General features: G+C 38.3%; 1 protein-coding gene across 1 annotated transcript; it reads left to right on the forward strand.

Annotated features, from left to right (window-relative positions):
• Window positions 1-12,191: 12,191 nt before the first annotated feature.
• On the forward strand, window positions 12,192-12,530 carry LOC102840923 (histone H2AX-like). The gene has a single exon (XM_006859891.1). It carries the CDS (start codon window positions 12,192-12,194, stop codon window positions 12,528-12,530), a length of 339 nt encoding a protein of 112 aa, XP_006859953.1.
• Window positions 12,531-13,789: the final 1,259 nt, after the last annotated feature.

Consider the following 13,789-nt stretch of genomic DNA (forward strand, 5'->3'; position numbering starts at 1 on the left):
CAGGGCAGAGATTAGACACTACAATGTTTGGGTGCTGGGGAGGGGGCAATATACAAGAAGGGAGAGGGGGAAAAAACAAAAAAACAAAAAACAAAAAAAAACTCTATTGGACCACTGGTGTGGTATCGTAGGGTAAACACTAGACTGTAAGGTAGGTTTGAAACTCCACTCCTTGAAACCCTATACATACAGGGTCGTTATCAGTCGAAACCATCTCAAGGCATTTAAAAACAACAACAAAAGATAAAGAGGAACATACAATAAACAGCAAGATAGGGACATAAATTGCCAGTTGACACACACACACACAGAAATACAAATGAACACGAACATTATGGGCCTAAAAAAACACCTAATTTTGTAATCAAATAAATGCAAATTAAAACAACAATACAACAGTATTATTCATCTATCAAATTGACAAAGAACAAAATTATATATGGAATGCTTCTTGTTTTCAAGGGTGTGGTGGGATAATGTATGGATGGTAGGAAGTTCATGTTTTTTTCTTTCTGGAGGGCAATTTGGCAAGATGTCTCAAGAGACTTATAAAAATGTTATATCCCTTCCTTTAATAATTCTATTTCTAGGAATGTATCCAAAGGATATACTCAGAAATGCACATGTGTTGCTTATCATAATATTTATCATTACAAGAAATTATAAAAACATACACATTAACAATAGGGGATTTGTAAAATAAATCATGTTAGGGCTATACAATGAAATATGCCTTTAAACTCATTTTGCAGAAGAATAGGGACACGAGATAATGCTTCTGGCATTCTGTTATGCAAAATTATCAGACAGTAAGTCAGGATATAGTCTGTGATCTTAAGTTTGTCAAAAAGAAAACAAAAAGAGAGAGTGGGGTGAGAGAGAAAAAAAGAGAGCACAGTTAGGAGGAAATATACTAAATGTTAATAGATTGCAGATATTTTACATATTCTTTGTACCTTTTTGCAGATATATTTTAATATCTATGTAAGTTTTGTAGAAATATGCAGACCGTTTCCACCCATGAGTTCACCTTGTCTTTGGCCAGAGGCAGAATCCATTCTCCTTATAAGATCACTGAATAGGCATACTTGTGTAAAAAGGCATGGAGGAAACATATGACTTCACAAGGGGGAAGGAGAATCCAATTCCACATCGGCTCAAGGCTGATTGCTATGAGAATGAGGTTAGATATGCCTCCATCTTCCAATATTCCTTACAAAGTCTGACACCAAAGGTCTCTCCTACAGTACTCTCTAGTTCTCAGCTAGGATCAATAATCCATTGCAATGACCACAAAATGAACTTATAGATCATAGTCACATCAATGGGGTTTATTAAAGAAGTTTACAGGTTACAATTCAGGATCAGAAATGCTCAGGATTCAGTTCTTTGGTCAGGACTGCCTCTTCCTAGCCTTACCCTAAAGCTGCACAAGGTCCCTTGATCTAGCCTCTGGCCTGCTCTGGCAATGTTACAAAGCATTTTTAGGACTACCAAAAAGTGTCCAAAGGGCACTCTACTCCAATATAAACCCGAGACTGAAATCACTTGATTTGCGCTCCATGGTTAAGAGCCTTGTGGCACCCAACCTACAAATGAGCCTCAGCTTTACTTGTTCCCTGAATTAGGAAGCCCACCACGCTGTGCCATGCTCTGCCTCTTGGTTCTGATGCAGCCACTCCTCTACAATTCTTCTGTGACACAGCTTTCTGTCCTTGGATTGAGAAGGTTCAATGTGCAAGGATCTTGGTGTCCAACAGACGAGCTCCATTCCTATCTCATATTCCTCAATGGTAGTGACATCCTACTTTCTGTTTCTGAAATGGCTCATTGTAAACCCAACAGAGCATACAATTGGTAAAAATGACCAATACCTATGTTAGAGTTCTAGGTTTTTACAATCAAAATAAACTCGGTTAGCAATCACTCACAACGGAATGTATCAACATCTTCCCTACTACTTTCTTAGTCAGACCCATCAGGGGAGAAGAAAATACAGCCAATTACAATTTTCCAACCAGTTGTGTGGTGAGTTACAAAGACGATGCCTAGAGGAGCTATATTAAATAATTCATTGCACAATAGTCTCTTTTTTTTTTTTTAATGTTTTATTGTGAATTGTGTGATGGTTTACATGGGAAAACATTAGCTTTACATTCATCCTATTGTATATCCTTTCATTGTCATGATTACAATCCCCTCCATGCATCATCCACCAACCAAAGGGTATACCCTGCAAACCTGCCCCCCAGACATCAGCATACAGCTCTCTCTCTCTCTGGGTCTAAAGTGCCCAGCCACCCCATCTCTGCACAATAGTCTCTTAAATTCCCAAATAAGATGACAAGCCCTAGAATATTATTCTAAATGCATTGTTACATCAAGTTCTGTGTAGTAACTTCTTGGATAAATTCCTATTGGTGTAAAATAAATAGTTGGATGTTTGGATTTGTATTCTACAAGATAAAATGAAATAATTTCTTTATATGCAATCCAACCTTAGGGTTCTGTGTTCCACTGGCCCTGTACACTATGTTAATAGATAGACCAATGCTCTAATTATTCGAATAGAATTTGCAAGAGAAAACTTGAGATGAAGGACACCACTCTATGGGGCTGACTTTAACTTCATACATATTTTTTGGAAGTACTCATTAAATCTGTATGCTGTTATTATTAGATCTCATCTACTTAATTCTAAATCATAGTGACCCCAGGTACAGTGGTCTGGGCCTGCAGCATCCTTACAATCATTGCTATATTTGAGGCTATCTTGCAGTCAATGAATCAATAATCTTGTTGAGGGTTTTCCCCTTTCCAGCCCTCTACTTTACCAAGCATGATATCCCTCTCCAGATACTTGTCCAAAGTATATGAGATGAAGTCTCTCCAGATTTACTTCTAAGGAACATTCTAGCAGGACTTCTTCCAGGAAATATTTGTTCTTTTGTCAGTGCATAGGTCTGTTGTGCATAGGGTCCCTATCAGTTGGTACTGACTCAATGGCACCTAACAACAACAACAACAACAACAAGTATGTTCAATATTGCTCACCAATACCATAATTCAAAGGCATCAACTCTTCTTTGGACTTCCTTATTTATTGTCCAGCATATGAAACATGCATATGAAACAATTAAAGATACTATAGTTTTGTCAGACACATATTCATCCTAAAAGTGACATCCTAGCTTTTTAAAACTTTCAAGAAATCTTTTGCAGTGGAGATGGTTATGTGTCATGGAGTCACTTCTGACTCATAGCGACCCTGCATAGTTCAGCTTGAGAAATGCTGAACATATTCTTCCATTTTGGTTTTCTAACTCCTGGTTTTTACACATTTCAATACTTGACTTTGTTTTTTTGAGCTTCCCTTTGAAATTTTCTGTTAAGCTTTTTAACTTTTTCATTTATTCAATGGCTTCAGCATCTCTATCCTAGAGAGCCAGTTTCAGTGTCTCCTCTGACATCTATTTTAGTCTTTTCTTTCTTTCCTGTTTGTTTTTGTTTTATTTTTTCAGAGCCTAATATTATTATTTTTTTCTTTTTAAGTTTTTGTGAATTGAGTGATAGTTTACATGGGATAACATTGGTTTTACACTCATTGTTTTATTGTAATGATTACAATCTCCTCTACACATCATAATTTGCTTCTATTGTCTCTGTTTATTTGTTTTTTTTGTTGTTTTTTTGTTGTTTTTTAGATGTATACAAAAAAAATTCAGGAATATATAATCATTTAAAAAACAAAGGCACATTCTGCAAACCTGCCTCCTGACTGCCAGCACACAGCCTTTCTCTTTCCATGAGTCTAGAGTTCTCAGCTGCTCTATCTCTTCATGTCCTCATCTCTGCCCCCATCTCTGGTGTCACTGGTTCTCTGGATAGGGTCCCACATTCCACTCATGCTCTTCTCCCTTGATGGTCCTAGGGTGCTCTGTTCCTGGACTGTAAGATTAACTACTCTCCCCTTTTTGTTATAAAACTTTTACCTTTACAGTTGTGACCATTGCAATTAGTCATGATAATAATTATTCATGATTGAATAATTATCCCCATCTCCTTTTATTAGACCCATGTAGACAAGATGAAAATTATTAAGTGGAGATTTTACCTTCCCCCCCACACTCTGAAATTAAACTCCCTCTTGAAAACTTGTAAGCCAGTCGCTTCATGCAATTATACCCCTCTCCCGCCATTTTAGGTAGCCAATGTCTAAGTTGCCCGTCCCTATCAATCTTGTATATAAACTAGGCCAGGATTGTCAGTATTACTCATAATTATCCTTCATGTTGTGATCCAATATAAATCCTAATGTCTATGATGTTAATGAGCAGGATTAGAAGTAGTTATGTTAATGAGTTTGGTGTGGTGCTAGAGGATCAGCACCAGACTTGGAACCACAACAAGCTTGGCAGTTAAACCTGCCAGCTGCTCCCCTATACAGGGTCCCTAGGAGTCCGAACCAACTCAAAGACACTTAACAACAACAACATGTTAAGAAGGCAGGGTATAATCTACAGGTTGTGTCTTAAGCCATTCTCTTCTGAGACATAAAATAGATTAAACAAATGAGCAGTGATCAGGGACCTCGTACCACCAAGAAAGAAAAGCCAGAAACTGAGCCTGTTCTTTGCACCCAAGTTTTCTGTGCTGAGAACCTCCTAAACCCAAAGGAAGATTGATGCTTAGATACTTGGAAATCCCCAAGAAACACCAGACCCACAGATGTCAATAGGAGATAAAGACATTTTCCTAGAGTTACCAGAGAAAGAAGCCTTGCCTTTGATCTGCCACCCTGATTTTGGACTTCTAGCTTTCTAAACTGTGAAAATAGATTTCTTTTTGTTAATGTTAAAAAAAAAAAAAAAATGAGATGCCTCTATGTTGTTAACATGCATCAATTGTTATTGTAAGTGCTGCCAAGTCCGTTCCAATTCATAGCGACCCTGTATAGGGTTACTAAGGCTGGAAATCTTTTCAGGAGCAGAAAGACTTTCTATTTTACCTTTATACTATTTACAGTATTCTTTAGGTCCAAGTTGCTTCAGGTCCATCCTTTTCTAGATGTACACAACTGGTTTTTGTTAATTGACATTTGCTAGCCTTTGGGTTTGGAGTCCTGGCTTGGTGCTGAAGGGTAAGCACTGGACTGCTAAACACAAGATTGGCGGTTCAAACCCTACACAGGGTTTCTAAGAGTCAGAACTGAATCGACACTTAACAACAACAAAATTAATAGCTATAAACTCAGTTATGAGTCCTGTATGTATGGCTCTGTAGGATACACATGGGATTGCTAAAGTGCAAGGTTGGGGGTTCAAACTCTTCAGAAATTCTACACTGGGTCTCTATGAGTGGAACGAGCTTGATAGTATTTAACAAGCCCATCAGTAGCTCCTCTGAAACTGTGTACAGTCATAATGCATAGGAACCAACTCAACAGCACTTAACAGCTCAAGGTGTTACTGCTTTCTCATACTCTGTAAAACCATCCAAGAGAGAATGAAACCATGGACATCCAATCCCAAGATAAGTTACTTATATAACTCACAGATTTTATTTGATGCATTTCCTATTATGTTTCTTTAACAGAATAAAAAACAACTTTTTTTTTGTCTTATAAGCAAGCTTTTTGGTTAAGCATTGAGCTTACTTACTGAAAGGTTGAAGTTCAAACCTACCAACTGCTCTGTGGGAAAAAGATGTGGCAGTTGGCTTCTGTAAAGACTTACAGCCTTAGAAGCGAGGATGGTCAGACATTCTCTCATACTTTGGACATGTTATCAGGAGGGACTAGTCACTGGAAAAGGACACCATATTTGGTAAAGTGGAGGGTCAACGAAAAAGAGAATGACCCCCAACGAGATTGATTGTTACAGTGTCAGCAGCAATGGGCGCAAACATAATTGTGAGGATGATGCAGAACTGGGTAGTGTTTCATTCTGTTGTACATAGGTTTGTTCAGAGTCAGAACTGACTCAACGGCACTTAACAACAATAACAAATTCTATGGAGTCCTGCTATGGCACTTTAAGATAAGCATTGGACTGGTTCAAACCCACCAGCTGCTCTTTGGAAACCCCTATACAGAATCATGATGAGTAGAAATCAATTTGATGGCACTTAACCACAACAAACCCTATGGGGGCAGTTCTGCTCTGTTCTCTAGGATCACTATGAGTTTGAATTGACTTAGTGGCAGTGAGCAACTTTGTGTTGGGAGATCCTCATGGTGCAAATGATTAACAAGCTTGGCTACTATGGCAAAGCTGGTGTTCAAGTCCACCAGAGGTTCCTCAGAAGAAAGATCTGGTGACCTGCTTCTGTAACAGCAGCCATTGAATACTCAGTGGAGTACAGTTATATTCTGATACTCATGAGGTCACCAAAAGTCAGAAATTTAGGTAAGAATTCTGCAATTTCATTTGTGTGGGCCCTTTACACCTCCTCTACCACAGCACTAGGAAATCCCTAATTGTCTAAGCTGAAGATATTTTCCTGAGTATCCTCAAAGAGTAGAATTTTATTTGTTTGCTTGCTTTCCACAAGTGCAGTAAGTCTTCATCTATACGTTGAGGGCAACAGAATCTATTACCCTTTCCAGAATGACTAAAAGCCTTTGTTCTATAGGCCATATGGAAGAAAGATATGTGTTTGAGGCTCATGCCTTTCCTATAGTTGTATGCACAAGAAGGAGACATCCTCTGGGCTCTAGTATGTTTTTGGAACAGCTAGTGAAGCGCTGGGGAAAAGAGAATACAAATTTCTTTGTTTCTGTGGCTCCCAGAGTTTCCATACATTCATGAAGGTCCATACTCATTCTTTCTCCAATTTTTTATACATTTGAGTTGATTTCTTCTCACTAGCTTTTACAGGATCTGGAGTCTTCCCTAGATACGCAAGTGCTCATGATTCTCCCCCTTTGACTAAGTCTGTTTCTACCTAAATTTAAGGTTAGATACTTGCCCTGTGACATCAGCTTTCTAATGAATTCAAGAAAAGCTGTTATTTTTCAGATATTCTCTTTATATTTTGTTGTAAGGATAGGAGAAACACTCTTTCCAAAATTCTACACCTGAGCGAAAGTCAGAAATCCACCCTTTTGGCATTTTTATGAGCACATTCATAGGTAAACTGATGACACCATGGGTGAATTTAGAAAGGCTATTATCCATGTATGTGCAAACATTTTTCACTCTGAGGAACTCAGCCTAATATACCTAGATGACCTAGACATAGACAATTCCCATAGATCTGGAACAAATATAGTAAATTATCTCCCTCTGAGGATTCCTTCTTTAGTGGTCATCTGCCACCAGATGATTGAAATCGTGCCTGTAAATATATAGGCTACTAACAATACCAAGGATTGGGTCTGGCCAACCTTAGTTCTCAAACTAACATCTTTGCTCTTAAACATTTTTGAAGTCGTCTTACACAGCAGATTTGCCTAATGAAATATGTCATTTTATGTCTAGACTAATGCATTCATGAGTGTTGATAGAGGATCCAAGCAAAAGAAGTCCTTAATAACCTCAATATTTTATCCATTTATTATGATGTTATTTACTGGTCCATTGGTGAGGATTTTTGTTTTATTTACATTAAGGTGAAATCCATACTGAAAGCTGAGGTCTTTGATCTTCATCAGTAAGTATTTTGAGTCCTCTTCATTTTCATCAAGCAAGGTTGTATCATCTGCATTATCGCAGATTGTTCATAAGTGTTCCTACAGTCCTGATGCCACATTCTTCATATAAACCAGCTTCTCGAATCATTTGCTCAGCATACAGATTGAATAAGTATGGTGAAAGAACACAACCATGATGCACAAATTTCCTGATTTTAAACCATTCAGGTGTTCTATTTGAATGACTACTTCTTGGTCTATGTACAGCCTCCTCATCAGCACAAGTAAGTGGTCTGGAATACCCATTACTGCTGCCACTGTGCCAATGCATCTCATTGGAGGTCTTCCTCTTTTTTACTGACCCTCCACCATGATGTTGTTCTCCAAGGACTGGTCCCTCATGATATTAAGTGAGAATGAAGTGCAATCAATATGGAAGGCTGTGGGATCTGAACTTCATCAATAAGTAATTTGTCCATAGAATCCTTCAATATTTCAAGTCACAGTTTGCATTTTTTCTTTAATTCTTTCAGCTTGGGAAATGTTGAGTGTGTTCCTCCCTGTGGTTTTCTAACTCTGGATCTTTGCACACTTTGTTATAATACTTGACTTTGTCTTCTTTGTCTTTTCCGTCTTTCTTGTCTTCTTAATGGCCTATGACTTTCTTCCTGTTTGATGTTCTTGATGTCATCCCACAACTCTTCTGATTTTGGTCATTAGTGTCTAATGCATCAAGTTCATATTTTGGCTCTTGTGGACTTGTTTTAATTTTCTTCAGCTTCAGCCTGAACTGCATATGAGTAATTGGTGGTCTGTTCCACAGTCTGCTTCTGGCCTTGTTTTGACTGATGATACAGAGGTTTTCCTCTGTCTCTTCCCACAGATGTAGTCATTTAATTTCTGTGTATTCCAACTGGTAAGGTCCATGTTTACAGTTGATTTTTTTGTTGTTATAAAAGGTATTTGCAATGAAACAGTCAATAGACTTGCAAAATTCTATCATGTGATCTACAGTATTGTTTCTATCACCAAGGCCATATTTATCTGCTACTGATCCTTCCTCTTTGTTCCCAACCTTTGCATTCTGATCACCAATAATTATCAGCACATCTTGATTGTATGTTTGATCAATTTAAGACTGAAGACCTTGGCACTCGACAGCAAAATGACAAATAGCTCTATTTTTAAAATAGGTAAAGAGCTTGGATAGACATTTCTTGGATAGAATGTATACAAAGGACCAACAAGTACATGAAAAAGTGCTCAATCACATTTGTCATTCAAGAAGTGAAAATCAAAACTTCAAAGATGTATCATGTCACACCTACTAGGATGGTTATAATCCAAAAAGCAAAAAAGAACAAGTGATTGTGAAGAGGTTGATAAATCAGAACTGTTATATATTATGATGCTACAGCAACAACAGAAAATTGTCTGGCCATTCCTCAAAAATCAGACAAAATTATCATACCCAACCAATCCACTGTCAATGAGTTAGTTCTGACTCATAGCAACTCTACAGGATGGGCTAGAGCTGCTCCTTAGCGTTCCCAAGACTAAATCTCTATGGGAGCAGACAACCACTTCTTGTGGATTTGATCCACTGATCTTGGGTTAACAGCCCAAATTCATAACCTACCAGATCTGTTTTACCAGATCAATATTACAATGATTTGAATACTTTAAAAAATGTTAATACTATGAAAATACTATTTCATCATAACAATGCAATGTGTTTCATAATGTTAAACTGTAAGTAGAAATAATGCTAGTTTATGTGATTAATTTACCTAGGTTTAGGAAGAATATACCCAAATAAAAGAAAATGTGTATTTGTGTTATATTTACTCCTGAAAATCTTAGAAAACATTATTTTTCAGTAATTTGTAAATAATAAACTCATTTTGCATTCCAAGAGTTTAAGTTATGTGACTTTGAAATCTTAAAATGATTCTGTGTTGATGTCTCAGATAATATTCTTGTTTTAACACATTTAACATATTAGTAGTTCAGTTTCTTTATTTTCAGGAAATTTAAGGGAAAGTCAATTTTATATAAACATTTGTTTACCTCATAAGTTATTAAGTGACTACAGCACTGAGCTCAAACATAAGAAACATTCAAAGGATGTTGTGGGACCAGGACAGTGTCTCATTCTGTAGTATGTAGGGTCACTATGAGTCAACATTGACTTAGTGGCATCTAACAACAACAACAAATGCTAATCATTGCAGATATTCTTTAAAAGAATTTATACTCTAAATATTAATATCTTCTAAAAGTAGAAAGATGTAGCACACACAAAGAGGTGAAGATGTTTCTGAAGTATGGGCCCACAGACATGCAGACAGAGAGAAACAGAGCTTATAGTTACAAGTCAAGTATAAACAGAGAAACAGAAAATCTCATCTGTTCAGTTTCAAAGAGCTGTTCCACTTCAGGAGGGCATAAAATTCTTAATTGATTTGAGCTGAAAAATGGACAAACAAACAAAAGACTGACAAGCCAAGTTCTTCTGCTGTTTCTCAACTTGAGAAACTAGAACTCTATAAACCATTAGTCCATTTACAGAGCTCTCCAATGGCTAGACCATGAAAAAATATTTTTAACAATTTCGAATAGCTTATTGGCTTTAAATGTACCCCCCCAAACAAAATGGAAACACAAAATTAGTAGAAAGTTAAATTAAAAATGGGAAAACAGAGTGTTGAATAAGTGCTATTGGTGCTTTGAACTTCAGTTGTTGTTGTTGTTGTTGTTGTTGTTGTTAGGTGCCATCGAGTCAGTACCGACCCATAGTGACCTTATACACAGCAGAACGAAACACTGCCCGATCCTGCGCCAACCTCACTATTGTTGCCATGCTTGAGTCTATTGATGCTGCCACTTGGCCAATCCATCTCGTTGGGGGTCTCCCTCTTTTTCTCTGACCCTCCACCTTACCAAACATGATATCCTTCTCCAGTGACTGGTCCCTCCTGACAATATGTCCAAAGTATGAGAGATGAAGTTTGGCCATCTTGGCCTCCAAGGAGCACGCTGGTTGCACTTCTTCCGAAACAGATCTATTATTGTGGTGTTTTTTTTGGCAGCCCATGGCACTTTCAATATTCTCTTCCAACACCATAACTCAAAAGCATCAGTTCTTCTATGGTCTTCCTTATTCACTGTCCAGCTTTTGCATGCATAAGGTTATTGAAAACACCATGGCTTGGGTCAGGTGCATCTTAGTCCTCAAGCTGACATCTTTGCTCTTCAACACTTTAAAAAGGTCTTGTGTAGCAGATTTGTCTAATGCAATATGTCAGTTGTTGTTAGGTGCCCTCAAGTTGGTGCCAACGCATAACCACCCTGTGCACAACAGAACAAAACACTTTGCTCCTGTGCCATGCTTACCATTTTTATTAAGCTTGAGCCCATTGTTGCTGCCACTCTGTCAATCCATCTTGTTGGGGATCTTCCACTTTGTTGCTGACCCTCCACTTTATCATGCATGATGTCCTTCTCTAGGGACTCATTCCTTCTGATAATATGTCCAAAGAATGAGAGATAAAGTCTCTATATCTTTATGTTTAAGGAGCATTCTTGCTGTACTTCTTCCCAAACCGATGCCTTTGTTCTTCTGACAATACATGTATCAATTATTCTACAGTCTTCTTTATTAATTGTCCAATTTATGAGGTGATTAAAAATATTGTGGCTTGGGTGAGGTACACCATAGTTCTCAAACATACATCTTAGCACTTTGACAGAAAAAGGTCTTCTCAGCTCAACTAAGAGTCAATAAACGACACTCCTGAGCTTGAAGCATGCATGAGTCCATTTCTCTGTCCTATGTAGGTGATTGTACTGGACATGTAAACATTCCTTCCCAAAGTGTTTAAGATAGTTTTCAGACAGGGTAAAATAATAATACTCATAGATAAGAAAAGAACATGTGTTAAAAAGATTCCATTTAACTTATAAGAAAGTGGGCAGATATTATAACAAGTTCAAAAGTGAATTCAAAGAATAAACACAAAAGAATTGATCAAGAATACTGAAGTAGATATGTAAATGTGGACAAACTGTCTTTGTTACAGCATGAGAGGAAGGACAATTGAACTGCTGCTAAATAGACCATTGTGCACATCTCTTAGTGGTCTAACCATTAAAAAGGATGAGAGAGCTTGAATACAATGCAAGGTCATAGTCAGACAACCTGTAGTAGTATCCTCTAGACAAAACAAAGGTTTTCACTGAAATTCATATTGATTTCTACAATGTTAAAATCAAGTAGAAAGTTAAGATTTCCCTCAAAAAACAGGAGTGGGGAGCTTGGAGCTAGTCATCAGGGTGACCAGGTTCTTCCCAGGGACTTTTCTAGGCTTCGAAGAGCCACATGGACACCAATGACTAGTCTAGATGTCACAACCTAGGTGTCACAAAGGGTGCTCTCTGACCAATGAGGGGCTATTGCATGGGGACACAGTGAGCAGCAGTGAGATCTAGTATCTTAAGAGACCTGGGCCAGATGGAGAATTGAGCTGGGCCAACCAAGAAAAACCTACCGAACACTATGTCTGGGAAAAGGAAACATCGTAACTGCTATCGGCGTAGGAGGCAGACTAACTCCTGCTGTGCACAAGTTAACCTGCGGTTCCCCAAGAGCTGCCTGAACCACCTTTTGCAACAGGGCCATTATGCCCACCGCCTGTCTTCCGCCACACCGGATTTCCTTGCTGCCATTCTTGAGTACCTGACAGCTAGGATCCTGGAACTGGCAGACAATGAGGCCCACAAGGACTGCAGAAGGCTCATCACCCCACAACATGTGGACACGGCTGTGTGCAAGCAGCCTGAGCTCAGCCACCTGTTCAGGAATGTAACCATCTCTCAGGTCAATCAAATGTCCTGAATCAAATGGAACTGATGATGCCCGTATCCTCGAGCCTGGCAGGAGTCTTCACAGCCTCAAATCAGAGCAAAAACTTCTCTTGGCAGAGGAAATCTCAGTTTTGTACCATCGACAAATGTGATTAAAGTTTAAATCCAAGAGTGTGCATCTGACTACCTGAGTCTAAGTCTCGTAGAGTTGGAGGTGTCTGTGAGATATTCAAGCAGAGAGTCCATACTCTGTTGGAGGGAGAGAAGGTGATTGTCAATGTGGATTGTCTGAATTAGCGATTTCAGAGAGGAACAATTTCTAGTGGTGACAGTGCAGAGAGTGGTCCTGGGTGGTCGAACTGGCTGATGTGAAGACATACAGGGAACAAAAGGCATGAGAGTCCAGGATATTTGTTGGGGTCATCTTGGCATGCTGAAGTATCCAGAATGATGGTTGTAGTTTGGGTAGAACTGAAAACCATGCCTGAGATGCTTTTATAGACTGAATTCTGTTCCCCTAAAATATGTGCTGGAATGCTAACCTCAATATGCGTGGATAAGAAATCCTGGTGGCAGACTGGTTAAGCACTCATCTGTTAACTGTTAACGGAAAGGTTGAATCACAAGCTGATCCGCGAGAGAATATGTGGCAGTCTGCTTTTGTAAAGATTACTGTCTTAGAACCCTATCCTATAGAGTTGCTACAAGTCAGGTTTGGAAGGCAATTGGTTTGGTTTTATATCTGTGAATATAATGTAGTGTCATATAATACAATCATCCTATATATTATGCAATATAATCAGCTCCCATAATACAATTTAATGTGAAATAACTAATTGGACAGTTGAGGTCATCTCGGGCATAGGGTATATGCTAAACCCATTCACTCCTGAATTATAAAAAAGTACAGTAGATACAAATGTACAAACAACAGGGAAATATATGCTATCTGTTGACAGAGGCAGATGGGTATATAAGACCAAGAACGTCAAGAATCGTTGGCTACTAGATGCTAAAATAGACAAAGGACAACATAAAATTCATTCTCTGAATTTGTACTTCTAATCTCCTGAACTGTGAGAAAATAAATTTCTGCTCTTTAAAACCAGCCACTTGTGGCATTTCTATTAGAGCAGCAGGAGGGAACTAAGGTATTGTTTTCATTTTATTCATCACTGTTGCTGTACTGTTGAGTAGGTTCCAAGTCATAGTGACCCTGGATAGGTTTCCCCTCTGCTCATTCATCAGCGGGAATGTCTAAAGTTTAAGCAGTTGTGATGGTGGTTGAGA

This window comes from Chrysochloris asiatica, unplaced genomic scaffold (genome assembly GCF_000296735.1).
Source record: "Chrysochloris asiatica unplaced genomic scaffold, ChrAsi1.0 scaffold00034, whole genome shotgun sequence".
Classification (NCBI taxonomy): Eukaryota; Metazoa; Chordata; class Mammalia; order Afrosoricida; family Chrysochloridae; genus Chrysochloris; species Chrysochloris asiatica.

Bases quoted from the DNA above. Each gene is read 5' to 3' on its own strand.
- LOC102840923 (XM_006859891.1), top strand. From the start codon at position 12,192: ATGTCTGGGAAAAGGAAACATCGTAACTGCTATCGGCGTAGGAGGCAG.